The sequence below is a fragment of the Heterobasidion irregulare genome, assembly GCF_000320585.1.
Source record: "Heterobasidion irregulare TC 32-1 unplaced genomic scaffold scaffold_13, whole genome shotgun sequence".
NCBI lineage: Eukaryota > Fungi > Basidiomycota > Agaricomycetes > Russulales > Bondarzewiaceae > Heterobasidion > Heterobasidion irregulare.
In genome coordinates, this window is record NW_009258209.1 from 809,608 (window position 1) to 828,104 (window position 18,497).

Sequence of the window (18,497 nt, forward strand, 5' to 3'; positions counted from 1 at the left end):
TAGGGTGATTTGAGTGAGCAGTTGCCTTCCCTTATAGTGGAACCAGAGAAAAGATTAGGGAGGTTAGGCTAGGACATCAGGAATCTAACTGCTGAGACCTAGCAAAGCTAGGTCCACTAGAGCTAGAAATGTCTAGGGATAGCTAGTGATGACTCAATATCTCAGTGTCAGTCTGTGTAGATAATCCAAGCTTGATCCTTTCCAAAATAGGATAGTGACTCTAGTTAAGTCTTATAAGGTAAGGCAGATGTCCTGAGAGACATCACTATCTATAACCAGAGATAGTTCTAGGATTATTAGTTCTCTTGTAAGACAATAGTGAGCACAATGAAAAGCATGGAATATCTTGCTTATCACTACTCTTTACTTAATCTAATGTTTTTAAAAGAAAAGGGTAAAACCATGATGATATCAGTTATTACAAACTATACTAAAGTACACTATAGGATCAAAGGCCCTCTGCATAAGAGTACAGGGCCTGCAATAGAAAGAACCAGCTATGCTTCAAAGAAGCAGTCTAAGAGCCACATAACCAACAGGAGAGTATAGGCAAAAACAGTGCTAGAATAATAGATCTATATATATCTTGAATAAGTGCAGGTAGAGAAGGTGATCAGTAGTAGTGGCAAACAGGATGGGCCTGCACTTATCTTGTATAAGCATAGGCAAATACAGTAGGCAAAGAACAGACCTGTGCTTGTCTTGAACAAGTGCAGGCAGAGGTGGTAGTAGTGGCAGCAAGATAAGGTGAGACAAGGTGAGGCAAGGTGAGGCCATGCTTGTCTTGTATAAGAGTGGGAAAAGATAGTAGGCAGTGGCACTTGCAAGATAGACAAGACAAGAAGAGGCCATACTTATCTTGTACAAGCATGGGCAGTAATAGTGGATGGCAAGGGCAATAGCAGCAAGATAAGGTGAAGTGAGGCTGCTCTTGTCTTATATAAGAGCAGATAGAGATGGTGGGTAGTGACACTAACAAGACAAGACAAGACAAAATAAGGTAGTGATTGTTATGGATAAGCATGAGTGGAGGTTATGCTAGATAGTACCAATCCATACATAGAGGGCGACACTGGAAAATTGTGGCACTTAAGCAATGGCTATGCTTGCATAGGCCATGTAAGAAACCACATGAGACCACTGTCCCATAGGCTTCAGGAGACAAAACAGAGTGTGTCGGAGTTTGAAATAGAGTTGGTCAGCGCACATGTGCTTGGGGCTGACCTAACCATAGGGAATTCTCTTTCCCTAGTACTATCTTGCAGTGATTTCTTTAGGTAAACTATAAGGGGGCATTTAGCAAGTGCTTAGCTTGGCAACTACTCTGGGCTCTTGGTTTTGTTTGCAGGTATTTTTTTCATATAAATAAATAATAAATAGAAGGGGACAATAAGAAATAGTGGCACTGGGCTAATAGCTCAAGTCATATGTCCTTGCTTACACTTATGTAGGCTACATAAGACACCATGTGAGCAAAGCAAGCATCCATGACAAATAGGGTAAGCAGAGTGAGCCATGTCTTGGTGCTCCTAGTAATCCTAGCAACTAGAATGGGCTATGCCTCTGCAGCCATTGGAGCTTGAAATGGCATCCTAGCACCTCACAGGGGACCTCACAAGAGAGCCTTATGGGTGGGACCTTGATGGGGGAGCCTCATAAGGCAGAATATTATAGGGGAATCTAATGGATGGGACCTTATAGAGAGCTTTATATGGGAATTTTACAAGAAGGACCTTATAGGATATAATAGAAGATCCATATAGGGATATTGGGGCACAGGAATTTATGGGCACTGAACTTTATAGGCACTGGACTTTACAGGCACTGGACTTTATAGGCACTGGACTTTATAGGCACTAGACTTTACAGACACATCAGACCAAGCACTACAACAAAAGCTCAGATTAAGCATGGTTGTGCTATTGCAATGCGATGAGTAAGAAGCTAGTAGCAAGATAAGATGAGATATGCTAAGATAAGATGTGCCCATGCTTATACAAGATGAGTATGGGCAGAGGTAGTGCTGGACAGTGGCAGCAGTGATAGGGAGAGCAAGCAGAGGGATAACAATATATGATATGGCAGTGGTATGTGCTATTGCCATATTGATGCATTGTTGTGCACTACTCTGCCTCTTGCTCTCACTGCTATGCACTACTCATAGTCTTATATAGAACAAGTGAAGGCTTATTGCCTACCTGTGGCTGCATACTGGCTACACCTATATCCATACACTGCTGCTATCAATCTCCACTTGTACTTGCACAAGACAATAATAAGCATGTCACCTCTCTAAGTACTAAGGCCCTTATTTTTGTACCTTTTTCATTGATGATCACTTAGTTTATAGCACATTTGTAGCCCTTAAATGGGACTTCATCAATGGTCAGCTACACCCTGTTAGGCTTGGTGCACAACTTGTAGCCTTGTGCAAATAGTTTTATAGCACCTTATATGAGAGTGTTTATAATTGCGGCCTAATGTCATCATTTATTGCTATTTGTGTAGTGGTGCCTCATGGCATGTGTAAAGCCCTCATGTGTAGCATAACCACTTGGAAAAGCACTCTCGATGATGCCAAGACTGCCAAGTCCTAATTGTATGTACCATGTATTATCACATGCAGGCATATTAAAGTCTAGCTCTGTAGTCTTCTATTTATAGCATGCTTTATTGTGCATGCTTATTAGACATTGCAAGTCTCATAATCCCTTTCTCTTTATACTTTATAGAGACTCCCTTGCTACTCCTTATACTATTTTACTAAGCATCACTTACTTCCTCAACTGTGGCATAACAGAACCTTGCAGTCTACAAGCAAAGCTGCAAAGCAAAGCTGCACATAGTCAAGTTTATCTTTTGAATTCTCAAGTCTTGGTGTGGTATTACATGCACTTTACCTTATAATTTTGCATACAATCTGCTTACTTAGTAAGGCCTATATACAAGAGCATGCAAAGTCCCTATTCTAATTTCAATTTTATCTGTCATCTTCATAGTTATTTTATTGTGAAATTAAGAGCCAATTTATTGGAAGGAACAGAATAAATACTCTGAGTATAGTCACTATTAGTATGGTCTATAGAGACTGTCTAGATGAGGAATTCTCTCAAGATTGTCTAGAAGATAGGCATCTTCCAAGACATCTCTAGAAGTGAAGTCTAAAACAAGCAAAGGGTGATCTAGTGATGACTAGAAAGGCACCACTAGCTATAAGTCATATCTAGTGAGCACTCTGAAACCTGTTATAAACTGCTTATTTAAAAACCCCAAGAGTAGGAGGTTCTTCACTAGGTCACTCAATGAGGAAGAATAGATGAAGGTCTCAACTATATGTATAGCATAAAAGTTGATGATATTGCAGATGAAGATAGTGATGGTCACTATCTGTAGCTGATGGGTACTATAAGAAGATAGTACAAAACAAAAGAGAACAGACTAAAGATCCTTAGCCTATTCTATAGGCCTTTTATACTACTTTGGAAAGGGCATGAGAATCCTATATATGTATCCTCTAGGTATTCTCTAAGCTGCTACTCTTTCTTAACAACTACTCTTTGTTCTGTACTTGTCTCCTTCCAACAAGAAGGACAAGGAGCTCTGTTTCCTGTGAGTTAATATATATAAGCCCATATTGGCCATCTGAAGTATAGCCTATGATACTTGACTAGTAATAGGTGTGTCTGCTGGGAGTAGATGACCAAGGATATTACCTATATCTTAGTGTATACCTCATATAGTGAGGCTGCCTAGTATTTGTGATTATTATTATTGGAATAGACTACTATAAAGGCCTGATAAGCATGATCATAATAAAACCAGGGTCTTACTTTTGGCCTCTAGTGGTCTAGTGCAGCTGTACAGACTATTCAAGCTACTATATGGACTTTTGATAGACACCCAACTCCACAACTACTTACTCGAATTATCTCATTTGTGCTCTAGCCATCCAAGCCTTTCTAATTCATTTATGTTTAGTTTCCATATGTATACATATATAACTGAGTAAGCTATAAGCTATCATTTTGTTGGCCTATTTTCATGATTTTATATTCATTTTCCCATGCTCACAATATGTACTTATTAATACCTCCTAGTTGATAACCAGTTAAAAAGTCCTATAGAGTTCTACATAGCACCTTATCCTTTATGGCTAAGAGGACAAGGTTGGAAACTTTACACAAAAATGTGACTAGGTAGGAGCTAGTAGGAAAAAATATATCTGGCTATCGAAACCTTCTCAAACATTTGAGAAACTGAAGAAAAACCTCTGCTTTCTCTAACTTTTCTTATTTTTATTGTGTTTCTCTTGTTTTTCTTTTATTTTCTATTACAAACTTTTTGATTTCTTATTATATGACTGCTCTGGTGCAACTTGCACTTATGTTGTGCTCATGCTTACAGATGCTCTAAATATAAGCACCTATGGATATTACATTTACACTAGACATGCAGTTATTGGTAGGCATATGTATAAGCAAAAGAAAAAAAGTGTGAGACATTTTCAACTACTAGATGGTCCATGTTATATAAGTAAACATGTCATGGCCAGCTTTTGATTTTGAATAATGAGTTGATGATGTAGGAGAGACATAAATAGAGTATATTGATTCTAAAGAGGATGGCTTGGAAAGCAGTATGCTGGCAAAAGAGAGCTAAATTGAGTAGGAGGACATATTATGATCGTGTTATGCACATAGTTTATGTTCATTGACAATATATAATCCAAGAGAACCTTGACAAAATTGCCTATTCATGGGTTCTGGGACATCTGTGGTGATATAGAGAATATAGAGGAGGTCAAGGTAAAGTGGGACAAGGCAGCCATCCTGATAGTGGGTGGGTATAAGATAGAGTGGGGCATAATCATAGGCTATACAGACTTGGAAGGTAATGCCTATATGCCAAAGAAAAAGGTAGGCTCATCTGGAAAACCACCCCCTTGTATTAGCTCCGGATTATATCTAATAGTGTCTAAAAGTATCAAAAAGTGTTAATAGCATCTAAAAGTGTCTAATTTCCTAATTGGGAGCAACATATTATGAGCATTGGATTGGTTTCTAATTTTATAATATTAGCACTAATTCCATACCAAGAAGTCTTTAATTAGCAGTAGGAAATAGTAAGTACTACTGCTCTATCAGTAAGAAGGTAAAGATGTGGCACATCTTATACTGTCTCAGCATATTACTCTTCTTCATATATGCCTGCACCATTATCTTGTAGCTCTTTTGCTGACTTTCTAGCTGCCTTTACAGAGAATATAGAAAGAGAGGGATATACATTAATATACTCAGCCACTTTGTTGGCATCTTGGCAGCCACTATAAGAGCTATGAAGATCTCAGTACCTTGACCTTGTGTACAAGATCATTAGAGTTGTCATTGTTAGCCAATGCCTGCTACTGGTCATTACAGAACACAATATGTAGGTCGGGCTTGGAAATGTGCTACATGCAGCCTTGCAGACCTTGTCTATTAGTACAGTGGTTAATACCTTGTGCAGCACATAATCATCACCACTATTGATATTACAATTCTCAGTGTCATCCACACTGTCCATTGCCTTATTATATAGAAGATGCTCAAACTTAGTGTTTTTCTCTAGTTATTGGGCTATGGAAAAGACAGTCATGTTAGTATGTAGTGCCAGAATAATATATTTGCCTGCTATGTAGGAAATATGTGCACTAAGCATATCAAGATCATCTCTAACAATCTTGTGCTTATTTATACATAGGCATGCCATATATATACCCTTGTCCCCACCCTCCACCTCACTAGTGGCTATTTGGAAAACCCCTCTCTCTTATTAGATCTTAATTATTGATAATCATTAATGATACTAATTTGAGCTAATTATGGCTAATTATTCATAATCATGTTTTTGATCAAATTTGCAAATTAAAGTAGCATTGTCTATACTAGTAGAGTCCCATTGAATATTATACTCAATCATAGTTTTACACATTCTAAATCCAAATTGTGTAAGTGCCACAATTTGTTTTTACCCTATATAAAGTGTATTATTTATTTTCCATTGGTTTATTGACTTCTTAGCTGGTGTTTAAACTAAATCCTGAAAGCTCTGGCTTTTTGGGTATTTATTGACCTTTTTATTTATTAGATAGAGAAAAGATAAATATTGAATAAAATCAGAGATGTTGAGGTTGTCTATATTATGTCTACTTATTTAGATTACCAAGTTCATATATAAGACCTTGTAGCTTAGTGGCTTAGAGCATCTATTCCGGGTGCTTGTATATATGAGGTTGTTGGTTCAACTCTGGCAAAAGGCAAGTTTGTTATAAGGTATATTCTGTGTTTAGGTTATTTGACTAGTGCTTTAATATACATGACTCTATAAAAAGCTATGAGAACTGTGATGCTTAATTTATTATTATTATTCCGAAATTTCAAGTTATAATCAATCCTAATAATTCTTAACTTAGGAAAATTATGTCTAATTAGAACAGATTTAGATGGGTAAGCTAAAAATGTCTAATCCTAATCTTTTATAATTTAGTATAGTAGGGCATCCATTATAGCTAATTAGAGCTTAATACAAGGGGGTGGTTTTCCAGATACAAGATCACTTACCTTTATGTAGTAAAGAGTCTTGTATTAAAGTAGTAATTATCAAGGGGGTCTATATAGTGGCATATTATCTTGTATGCTAGCTACAAATTATTTCAAACCCCAAAAGGATTATCACTGATTATCTAATATCTCAGATCTATTAACAAAGATTAGATTGTATGCATGCTACCACCTTGTCAAAAAACATAAAATGCTATAATTCTAGCTTAAATAATAGATCCTAATCTAAGAACACTCTCTAAAACACCTACTAGAAATAAAAACTCCAAATCCTTACTCTCAAGTACTTAATCTAGGTCCCTCTATTCTAAGAACTTAATCCCTAACATAATATAACTATTTACTGGGAAAAATGGCCTTAGCTTCCAAAAACACTAACAAGATTGGAATCAGTCAATGCAACTAAGAAGATATTTGGCTACAGACCTCAGTAGTGGCAAATTGAAGCTATAATCAAGATATTGGAGGGGCACAATACTTTTATTCTCTTACCAACCAATGTAGGCAAGTCACTTGTCTTCACAATGCTTACAGTTATAGCAGAGTTAACACAGAGTCAAGGACTTATTAAAGTGATCAATCCCTTGAAAGAATTGTAGTTAGATCAGGTTAGTGCTTTGTTTTCTCAGAGAATACTACTTACCATGCCTTACATTAGAGATAGGTCAACTGACTAAACTCTATGCCCCATAGGCTTGTGTCTGAGATACATAATAGAGAGGCCCCACTCAAGATTTGGGCCCTAGCAATCAATAAGAATAATAACAAGGATCAAGTCTTCAAATTGCTAGAAACAGGAAAAATACATATTTGCTATTCATTACCCAAATGTTACCTCTAAAATAGCTGATTTAACCAGCTATTTCAATCTTATATCTTTTGAAGCTGTTAGATTATAACAGCTATTGATGAGGCACACACTATAGCTCATAGTTGTTCTCTGCCATTATGAGATCTATTAGTATGGCCCAAAGACAAGGCATGATTGATTAATATATTGCTACCATCAATACAAGCACAAAATCCAAGCAAAAATCATCTGTTTTGGCCTGGGTTGAAAGTCAATAGAGGTCTATATGACCATAGGCCTTTATAAACTCCTCCACAACAATCCCAGCCACTTTCTGTTTCAAAGCTATCTCTATCTAAGCATAAGAGTCTTTTGGTATATTAGCCAGCCAGGCATCTAGTATTAATTTGGGCCCATACTGTATCCTATTCTTCAAAGTAAGGTTGTGGCACACTTAAGCTTGGATTCTGTTATTCTTGGAAGTATAGAATATAATAAGGAACTTATTAACTGACTAGTTTTATACTTTGATGGCTGAGAGAATATAGTTTGTCTTGTCAAGATACCACTATTAAGAGCTTATAAGAAATGATGAGAGAGTCAAGACAAGAGAGTCTGATAGCACTATGGTTTATGGTAGATGTGACACTACATCTAATCCACACTGATATCAGCAAAATCTAATCTGATTATTATTAATTTATGCAAATTAGTGTCTTATCATCTTCAATAACAGTCTGATAATGCCACCTACATGACTCCCTAACTGATAACTACTTTAATCTGAGCCCCTTATATATTTGGTGTCTAGGAGGGGGTAAGTCAAGCCTAAACTTTGATATAGACTAGCCTTCCACTACCTTCTGCCAGGACCCCCAAAAATAGGTTGGAAGGCCAGATGGCCAATCTGGAAAAAAAATAAGGCTTTTTAACCCCTAGGCCTAAAATAATCCAAACAAAGAAGGCTCTTTACAGGGTCAAGGCCACATATTATTGTTCTATAGAATCTGGTCTCTCCTATCATATGCCTAATCATATTTGTGACTTTTGATGAAGGTAGTAGTATAGTAGTCAATAAGTCATCTAGTATGAGAGCTCAAGTTTGCAGAGTCAGTGTTAGGGCTGCATCCTAACACATGCTTTATATGTAGACTAGAAAAAAAGTCAGGCAATACACACCAAACTCAAATATTGATGACTAGGACTATAACTTGACATGCATCTTAGAATATAACTTAAGGCTTGATTATAAGCTATGCATATAACTCAAACTTAGACTATGGATTTGGATTGATTATCGTTTACATGCTAACACATGAATGCTTATGACACTATGACTCATCTTTCTCTCTTTACCTATGTGGCTTACCAATGTTGATCATGATTAGTGCCTAATGCTTATTGATGCAGACAGACATTTGATATAGTCACTATACTTAGTTACATCAAGGACTACAGAGTTCCAATCATGATCAAGACTTCCAGAATTCTCAACTACAGATTACACATCTTAATTATTTACTATACTTATAGTTTAGAAGCATGGAACAGATCTGGATCCAGCCCTAAATAGCTTTTACTATAAATAGTCAAGATGAGCTTTTAAAAAGCTCAGCTTGTTCACTTTATATATAACTTGATCTCTATACTATGCCTAGTGTCTAGCTACCTTCCTAGCTCATGCATCATGAACTCTGCCAGATCCAAAGTATCATACTTAGTCTGACAAAGCCTAGATTTATCTCAAAGCCTCACTCACTTTTACATCACTACTATGTATCAAGGACTCACCACATTCAGAGTCCTTTCTTAGAATCCATAAGAAGTCATCTGTTAGGTTGAAGAAGATGGTCCTATCATAAACAGTCATTGATCTATGAAGGACCACCTTCTCCATCTCTTTGAAGACAAAGTTAACAATAATGACTACTTCCTTGCACAAGCACAACAAAGAGCAGTAGTCTTCATCTGTTGGATGGTTACTATTTAGATAGCCTAGGGACCCCTCTACATGCATGCAATCATATGATGAACCTAGCAGTTTAACAGTTGGCTAGTTTGAAGCCTGTAGACTACTTTTTTTTTGCTTTAAATTTATGTTTCAAGTTTCATAAGTTGCCAGCTCAAGCCTCAAACCAACAGTTTTCAACTTGCACTCAATACAGCTCACAATGTTAGACAGCAAGGTCATTAACCTTACCCATACTCAATTAGAAGCCCCTGCCAATCTTCACATTCTTGTTCCCTTGGAATTTCTTAGTGTTCTGCCAGACCACCACCTCTCAATTGCTAATTTTCTCAATGTAAAACTTCCCTTGTAGTCCTCAGCCCTTGTCCTCAAATAAACAATCCCTTCAACTCTACCCCCAGTTATCAAAACATACCATAGCCATTGTAGCTGCAGTGAATCAACTTCAGGCACTGCATCAGTACAGCACAGGAGGCAAGAAGAATGGCAGTATTGGCAATGGTGGTGATGGCACTGTGAACAAGTTGTGATTGTTTGGAGCAGATTTCTTTTGTCTGTCATGTTCTGTGTGCTTTGTGCCACTGTAGTGTACTCATTCTGACATTTGTGAGCCTTAAAAAGGCTTGAACTACATAATCTAAGAAATTTCGAGCATGTTAAAGGCCTGAACTGGCCTGTCCGGCAAAATTTTGGGACTTTGGGGGCTTGAACGGGTCAAATGGCTCAACCCGAGAATTTTGCGGCAAATCTTACACAGGCCTGAATTTTTCCGGCAAAAAAGGGCCGATTTTTTTATTTTTGTTGTCCGCACATTTTTGCCGGCTTTTGGCAAATATTCACCCGGCCTCCCCGCCTATTTTCGGGGGTCCTCTTCTGCCGCATAAATCTCCATGAAATTCGTTTCCGACATCAAGGAACGACGTTGACTCCCATCAAAACGATCTGTTGGCATCATCGCCTCCAAATGGTAATATGCCGGATCGTATATAAGACAACTTGCCCGTAGATGGATCCCTCAGGCTGCGCCTCCTTCGATTCAACGCCCAACTTTTTTTTCTGTTTCGCTGTACCCTACCCTAAGCGCGCATTTCTTCTCAGTTCCTTTGGTCCTTTATTACGCTCGTTCCATCATCCACACACGCCGAAACCCTTAATCGACTTGTCATCAGCCATGGGTTATGTTCGATCCCGCAAATTTTGCTGCTGTCTGCCGGTCAGATTTGGCGTTTTTGTGATGACCATCCTTGGAATCATCGCAGGTGGTGTAATTGGTACAATTGGCTGGTATCAGACTGGACATATCAGTGCGTCTCTAAGTTCTGCCATGCCTTACTTACTGACATTCTTGGAGAGGACTTACATTTGACGAAAAATAATGAGAGATCGCTTTACGTTGCATCTATCGTCTACACCCTCCTCGCAATTATATCTCTTTTCGGGTATGTGCATCATTTTATCGTTATGATATCTACGCCTATACGTGCTTGCTTTTCATAGTTTGATCGGCGTTATCATCAAGAAGAAGGGCTTTGTGTCCGCATACTCATCGATGGTTTGGATCCATCTCGGATTCAATGTCGGCACTGGCGCCTATTTCCTATATACGCTCTTTCACAAGATCGGACAGCAGGATCTCAATGACTGCCAAAGCACCAATGACACCGACTTAAATCGGGCAGCCTGCAGGAAGGGTTTCGAGATCGCGCGCGGAATATTGGTTGGGATCTACGTCGTTGTTTGGCTTGTCGAACTTTGTGCATCATCTCATTGCTCCACTAGTCTATCTTTCTCATATTCTTTTCGCAGGGGGTTGTCTGATCGTGTCCGACTATGTTAGTCAACTCGAAGAGGAAGAGGCTCTCGAGTGGCCTCAAGCAGGGACCACCGCCCCACCGGATACTGCTGCTCCTGCCATGGCCACTACCTACAACTATGGCGCACAGTATGCATTCGCCGCAAACGACAACTCTTACGGCAGACAAGGAGCCCCCAATAACGTTTGATCAAGCCCGGAGGGTGATTGTGGTGTATCTTATTCGAAGAACTCGCAGAGTGAAGTGCGCGCTAATTGACATTCCTTATGAGTATAGTAGAGTCTCAGAATTTAAATCTGAACCGGACATTCGTCGTGTACCTAGTCTGCGCAAGACCTAGAATCTGGCAATCTTTGCAAGGTGTCTGCTCTTGTGTGTAAGTCCCACCATCTCTTGTCTCTACTGGCGCTCCATGAAAACGGTGGACCCTAGCGTGAGGACAAAAAAGAAAGATAAAACCATGTAGAATGAAGAAACTACGACGAGAAAGAAATTAGTCAGTATAGTTTTCCGCGTCTGTAAGAGAACCCAGCAAAAAGAACGAAGATACTGAATGGGGTATATGTAAGTATATATGTAGGTTATGCGTTCAGTATAATTGGAGAAATATGACAGTTATCCTTTTAGGAGCTGTGGTTTTTGATAAAAGACGGGGCCAGCCCCACCATGCGGCCAGTTAAACGCATTCAACGTACCCCTAGTCATCCAGACCCAGCTATAGCGGCGCGCTCAAATATTCTCCCTCGAATGTGAAGACTATACTCCTGTGGCTTGAACGGCGTGACTGGTGATCGACCCACATGGCAGGATCGTAGGAGGGGCTCGGAAGAGTCAGAGCGATGACCGGAATATTAGTTGGGATCATCTCCTTGGACATCACCGATGTGATCCGCTCTTGGATGCTGTTTGGTCTCCCAACGATCAAAGGAGCGGGTTTCCCGAACCGAACCTTCGGATTGCGACGATCGGCGAAAAGAGGCTTAGTAGAATTAGTGTGATCGAAAGATGTGTGGGGACTCGAAGAGCCTTTGATATCAGACTTGCTGTAGTTCTGCTTCTCACCGGGAGACGCAAGGAGAAGTCGACGTGGAGATGTGAGGGACGACGATTTCCAGTCTCGTGACAACACTGGTGATATGATGGCTTGTCTGCGTCGTCTGTCCCATTTTTCGGCTTGTTGGCGACGGTAGAGAGCGACACTGATGCAAAGAACGCTGGAGGTGAATACGAATATGGTGACGGCAAGACCAACGTAGGAAAATAGTGAGGATGGGTTTGAAGAAGAAAGTACAGCCATCGTGGAAGGCGCCATGGCAATGCTGCGGGAAACGGGGGACTCTGTGGTGGCATAGCAGCACCAGAGGGATTCTATACTGTCACCTTGGCTGGTCCGAGCATATCGTGATTCACAAGCATGTATGTCTACAATCCCACAAGTCATCATCGAAGGTCAGTTAACACTAATGGAAGGACACGACTACAGGGTTTCCCATTCGAACTTACAAGGAATATGAGGTCGTTATTCTGAAAGATTGGCCGAGATTATCCAGGGTATAGCCAGAACATGGGGTTGACATCCTGTACATTGCAACGGAGTTCTCGACTGGTGATCGTAGAGTGAAGTCGATCCATGTGTTTACTGATAAAACCACGGAAATCAGTAAGCTCGGTCGACGGTATGGAAACAGGCTGAAATAGCGTCTTCCGCTAGGGAATGCGAGAGCAGCGGAACGCTGAAAGGGAATCGTGCGAGTCAATATGCTGCGAGTCAGTGAATGAGTTACTCCAACACATACAAGAAACTGTGCGTACGTCGATCCATGAATGTGTGCGTACTGATGATGGTGATGATCATAAGACATTACCTCACAGCTAGATATAACGTTAATGTATAGTGTTAAGCAGACCCACAGGCTTTGGGCTCGCCCAACGATGTACCCCAACAATCACTGCATTCAAAGGAATCTGGAGGAAATATATCAATTATAAATGATCGACATGCCTTGATGCATACCTGAGTGACGTGGTACTTAACCCCGCCTGGAGCTTTGTTATGATTGGAAGATTTGCGGGTCATTTCTGGATGTGTGGTTGTCTACCATTCGAGCTAAGCATGTACTCAAACCTTGGTCCGAATCGCAAGGAAGACTGTTCGACAACCTGCGAGGCCATGACTGCATCCACTGGACTCCAGATGCAGATTTCTTCAATATGTCTTATGAATGGCGTTAGATTTTTAGATGAAAGGCAGACGTTGTAATAATGATAGATGACAATTCATAAGTCTGGGGTCGAAATATGATGAGGTCAGCCTATAAGGAAATTGGTGATAGCATCTTAACTGGGGAAGCGCCAGATGTGTTGGGCAGCAAGCACATTGTGGGATTTTTCATTGTATCAATGGAACTAGGTCAACCTTGCAGATCTGGAAGAATGTCAAGGTTCACGAATATCAACATAAGACCAGTTATGGCACTCATGATAAGGGCAGTCTCTAAATAGATGCAATGTATGAGGATCCAGTGCAGAGCAAATCGCCTTTTCTAAGTTATGATCTGTCCAAGTCTTTCATTCTATAGAAACACATTAAAGGATGCGAGCCACAGCAAGGATCTTAATGTTGTTCACATACTTCGCGCTACCTATGCGATATCTTAGTGGTTGAAAATACAACGTGCTCATAATCACAATATGAATGAGATACATAGAGCTGTCGGCACCCAGTTCGTTTCGTATTGAATGTGTCCGGACCAAGGATTTGAAGTAGGAAGGGCACAATATTCGATCCATGAGATGAGAGGAAATTCAGCAGGAGATGTGTGACAACGACCATCCATGGCCAAGCAAACCGAGACCACGACCCGAAAGAGCCTCTGGGCTACACGGCAGCGCTATGAAACTGTGCACAGCGCTCGACTCGATACTCCAGTGATTCTGCTTCAAAGATTGCAGTCTTCCATATTCTATCACTGTCAGGCGACAGGTGGTTCTAAAAAAAGTCATGACAACCGTCTCCAGTAACCCAGCGGTCGGCAGCGTCATAGCTCGAGTATAACAAGCAACCATCGATACAGCTTACACGAAGGTGATTCAGGAAAGAAATTAATCGCGCTGAGACGAACGGCAAAGGACTCACCAACCAGTGTAAACGTAAAGGGTCGTCGAATTCGCGTCGAGCGTAAACATACGCGAGGCAATTAACACCGCGAAAAGTAGAAATGACAACGGAGCCTACTTCCAGTTACAGACACGTTGGGAGGCATCACGGATGTCGCCCAAAGTATGTTGATACGGACCGGTAGGGTATAGGTAATCCTTCCAGAACTCTCCAGTTTGTGACAGTTCATGCCACCGTAGAGAGGCAAGTATGGATCATATCTATCTGTCAGACAGGATCATTTTCGCTTCCTTGATTTCCGACATCCCGCTCTGTCAACATCCGCTTCTGGTCGCAGCCCACCCAACGATCGTCATTGTGAAATCATGATTGGACCTCGCGTTCATCAGAGCTCGGTAACGCCTCTCCCGACGAAACGAAGGCTCGGACGAGAAATGCGTATAGTTATTGTCAGCACTGTGAAGAATTTGCTTGCCGTAGTGCGAAGGAGTTGCTGAGACCATGTGTTACTGAGAAACGTAGACTCGGACTCAATGAAGCTATGCTGCGACCATGCCTGCGCGCCGCGCGGTGCATACCAGTGACGGCAAAGCAGCAAAAAAAAGAAGTCCATGGGTATGAAGATTAGTGTACACCGGAATGACAGATAGTGTATGGATGCGGAAGACGAAGCAGAGAGGTAATATTGAGTAGTGTGTTTCACATAACGGAGCAGCAACTGTTTTGCTAATGATGGTATTAATTTTGAGAAAAAACGCAAGATATTGTAGAAGACGACAAACCTTTTTCGCCGTCTTGTAAAACATCTTGCTCTGAGCCGACAGCGCTGTCGAGCGCTCGACCAGGTTATCCAACTTCTCTCCCCTCTCCAGCACAGACTCGATTGTCTTATGCTGAATGCAAAAGTGATTCAAATCCGACAATGCAGGACCCATGATCTTAAAACAATCTCTCAGAGATGTAGGGATCGGATGCTTACCAGAATGATCTTGGTCTCATCTAATTCCTGCTGTACTCTCATAATATTATCTGCCTGCCGAGGGTCCTGGTATTTCTGGATGTACGTGTTGATGTCGGGGAACGAGATAGCGGAGGGGTTCGAGAAGGAGGACTGGGGGACTTTGGCAGTGAATTCGTCAAGGATCTTCGTGAGCAAGGAGAATGCAGGTCGGGCAGGGTACTCCATATCAGTAACAATGACGGCTGAAGCATGCACAGATGCGATCCGCGATACAAGAATGTGAGCTGATCAAACGGCTACAACATCACGATGTACGCACCAGACAGCTGTTCGGCACCACCACGGTTGTACACATGGGCGGTGTAGTTGTTCTCTTGAACGGTCTGCCGCTGGCCTTGAGAAGTCCTCTCTGCGACGGTCTTTGTGAAGAACGTCATGAACTCGCCAACAGAGCCTTTCTGGTAGAACGAGAACGAAGATAAGTCGGATGCTTGGCTAAGGATGGCACTTGGACCAGATGGAGGGGAAAGGACGACAGCGAGAGAGTATATCTTCATAATTACAGTGGGGTTTGCAGATAGGCACAATGCAGATGTTGCTCAGTGCTGTACGTGCCAACATTGGGCGACCGTCGACAGTGGTTTGAACGCCCATTTATTACGTAATCAAATGGGGCTCAGCGGCCTCAGTCGGTCCTCGAAGTTCTTTCCGCAATCAACCGTCACGAAAACAAGTCGGGGTCTGGAAGAAAAATATTGCGGTAAGCCAGTGGTAAGCCAAAACTCTATGGGCATGTCTGGATGGTGTTCATAACTGACACTCAAGCAGGGATCATCTAGTCTACCTAGATCAAAAAGATCGAACCTCAAATTATTGGCAAACGTCGAACAACGACCATCATATGCGCCGCCCTAGGCGAATCTCTCTGAAATCTCTACTATAGACAGTGAGGCATGTCAAAGTGAATGTTATTTTAAAATGTCTTCTGCTTTGTTCCATATATGATACTGCCAGATTAGTGTTCTTACCACCGTGGGTGCAATGTCGATATCAGGTGACGAGAGGCATTGCTCTTCCAACTATGTTTTTAGCGATGGACCATCGGACCATCGAGTGCTAATCATGGAGCATACCATGCCCCTCAAGACTCAGAATTTTTGCATTTCTCCAGACATGCACAATGATCATACAGATGCGCAACTTAACAAACTTGGAGGTTGCCATATTACATATGGTTGCTTGATATGCAGGGGAGGGCCAACAAACAAGCAAATAGAAGGTGATCAGTGTATTATTGGGTGAGATATTAGAACGATAGGAATGGACCGCTCTACCAAGCAGCTCCAAGGATCGTTCCACATGCTCACCTTCGGCATGGAATTCTCAATAGTTCTGCAGATTGATAGAAGTCAACAGAGGATTGACAAGCGATCCTTATCTTTGTATTCTCGGATCATGGATCATTTGGCATGCGGGATGAAAGCATGCAAAGATCCAGGTCACTATGTGGACGGATGAGGTGAGATTGCGGATTGTCGGTTCTAGATTACGAATTTTTATTGAGCGCAATGCAATACGCCAGAATACGCTGGCCTCAATCGCACGGCGGATGTTACTCGCATAGAAGTGGAGGACATCGAGGATCGGACACCTGTGCGTTCTCAAATCGAATATGAGCACGTTAGACAGCTCACCTTGAATGCTGATTCGGCTACTAAGCGGGAATGCTTTCTCAACGTTCTCGCTTGTTATCGCTGAGTACTTGTCACACAGTCGTAGGCTACGTGGGTTTGGTCAGACAGCTTGCTAATCTCGGTGGATAGTTTCGAAAATGATACTGACTCTCACGACATCCATTGTAAATTTGTCATGGCCCACCCAAGATAGACTATGTTTCTTATGGTCTTATGGGCGACTCCATCGACTCCCAAAGTCACATGTACATCGTAGAGAAGCAAGAAGAATACAGGCGCACGGCTGCTCACGGCATCGCAAGGCCGAGAGGAAAGGTCGAGGGATCAAAATGACCTGTTAAGGAAGGGATGTGTAGCGAGACGGAAGGAGCCGATGGCCTCGCCTATCTTCGAGTGTACTTGATGCGGGCGCCGTCGTTTGTTGGCTGGTCAAAATAAGGCGAACCACAGCAGGGGATCTCGGCGCTTCCATGAAAGAACACCTAAAAGAGATTCGAGGGCAAGGATAGGAAGGCCACAATTAGATTCCTAATCTCGAAAGACAAAGGAGCCTGAAATATCGTTCGAACACAGATGCAAAAAGCAGTTCCCGAGGGAGATAAGCAGGCATCGGCGTCGCACGAACATCGGTGAGGGTGCTTGCTGAAGCCAAAAAGGTCGCTTTATGAGAGGCTCAAAGTACGAGATAGAAGCAAAGACTAAGCAATCAGAAGCCTTTGGTGTCAAGGATTCAAAGAGTAGATGGCGGGTACAAGTCGCGGTGTTCGCACGAGCATGAATGATCGCTGCCGAGTATAGTGTGACATGGGTGTACCCGCAACATGTGTTGATGTAGAAGGCTTCCGAATCAGACGAACCAAAAGGCGAGAGCATTTGCGGACCTTTCAAGATTGCAGCCTTAGTAGGTTGCAGTGTCAGAGTGCAGTTTCTATGGCTGACACAAAAGACAGGTCAAGACTTTCCAGGTTAAACGATAAAAATAGAGGGCACACCGGGGTATATTGTGAGCGGTGCTTATAAGTAGATCAGGAGACGGGATGGGAGAAGACGGCTCGAAGAAGGAAACAAGAACCAAGGCACGCCAATTTCGCCGATTGCGACTCCACGTGGCGATTTCACGTGATCACGAAGTCGAGTGCTGCAACGCAACCGGCGGGGGCAAACACTGGCTCGAAGGTACACTAACAGCTCACTTCCTGGTTTCCTTCTTACCATCTCCATCTCATTAGCTACGACATCCACGACATTCTTGACGCACATCTCTATATTCCACGGCGCATCCACGCATACCCCATAACATCAGACTTGCGCTCGCAACAGCCTCATCTCGGACTTATTCATCTCGGGAGACCTTATCTCTCAGTGAAGGAACCGTGAAAATTTGCCCCTCTTGCGTGCAATACTCTCTCTTGTTGCTAAGGGCCGATCATCACATTTCCCTGTGGTTCGAACATACCTTTGACGACTCCCGGCGACTTCCCCTTCCCCCCTTCGGATACCTGCCGATTTCTTCTTCAGCAGACGGAGTGCTCAAATTTGTAGAAGGAATGAA

The 18,497-nt window shown here is 41.9% G+C and overlaps 3 protein-coding genes across 3 annotated transcripts; 1 reads left to right on the forward strand and 2 right to left on the reverse strand.

Moving 5' to 3' along the window:
- Positions 1-10,535: 10,535 nt before the first annotated feature.
- Positions 10,536-11,214, forward strand: HETIRDRAFT_242057 (uncharacterized protein; the record flags this gene model as incomplete). The annotated part of the gene is made up of 4 exons (XM_009554515.1): positions 10,536-10,662; positions 10,710-10,797; positions 10,856-11,112; positions 11,165-11,214. Coding segments are annotated over 4 exons (522 nt in total), but the record flags the coding sequence as incomplete, so codon positions are not given.
- Positions 11,215-11,887: 673 nt separating this feature from the next.
- On the reverse strand, positions 11,888-12,469 carry HETIRDRAFT_108038 (uncharacterized protein; the record flags this gene model as incomplete). Its single annotated transcript, XM_009554516.1, has 1 exon — positions 11,888-12,469. One exon carries the CDS (start codon positions 12,467-12,469, stop codon positions 11,888-11,890), a length of 582 nt encoding a protein of 193 aa, XP_009552811.1.
- A 2,520-nt stretch (positions 12,470-14,989) lies between these two features.
- HETIRDRAFT_331291 (uncharacterized protein) lies at positions 14,990-15,808 on the reverse strand (the record flags this gene model as incomplete). Its single annotated transcript, XM_009554517.1, has 4 exons — positions 14,990-15,016; positions 15,073-15,183; positions 15,270-15,493; positions 15,571-15,808. The coding sequence occupies 4 exons, from the start codon at positions 15,806-15,808 to the stop codon at positions 14,990-14,992; spliced, it is 600 nt and encodes a 199-aa protein (XP_009552812.1).
- Between the last annotated feature and the right edge of the window lie 2,689 nt (positions 15,809-18,497).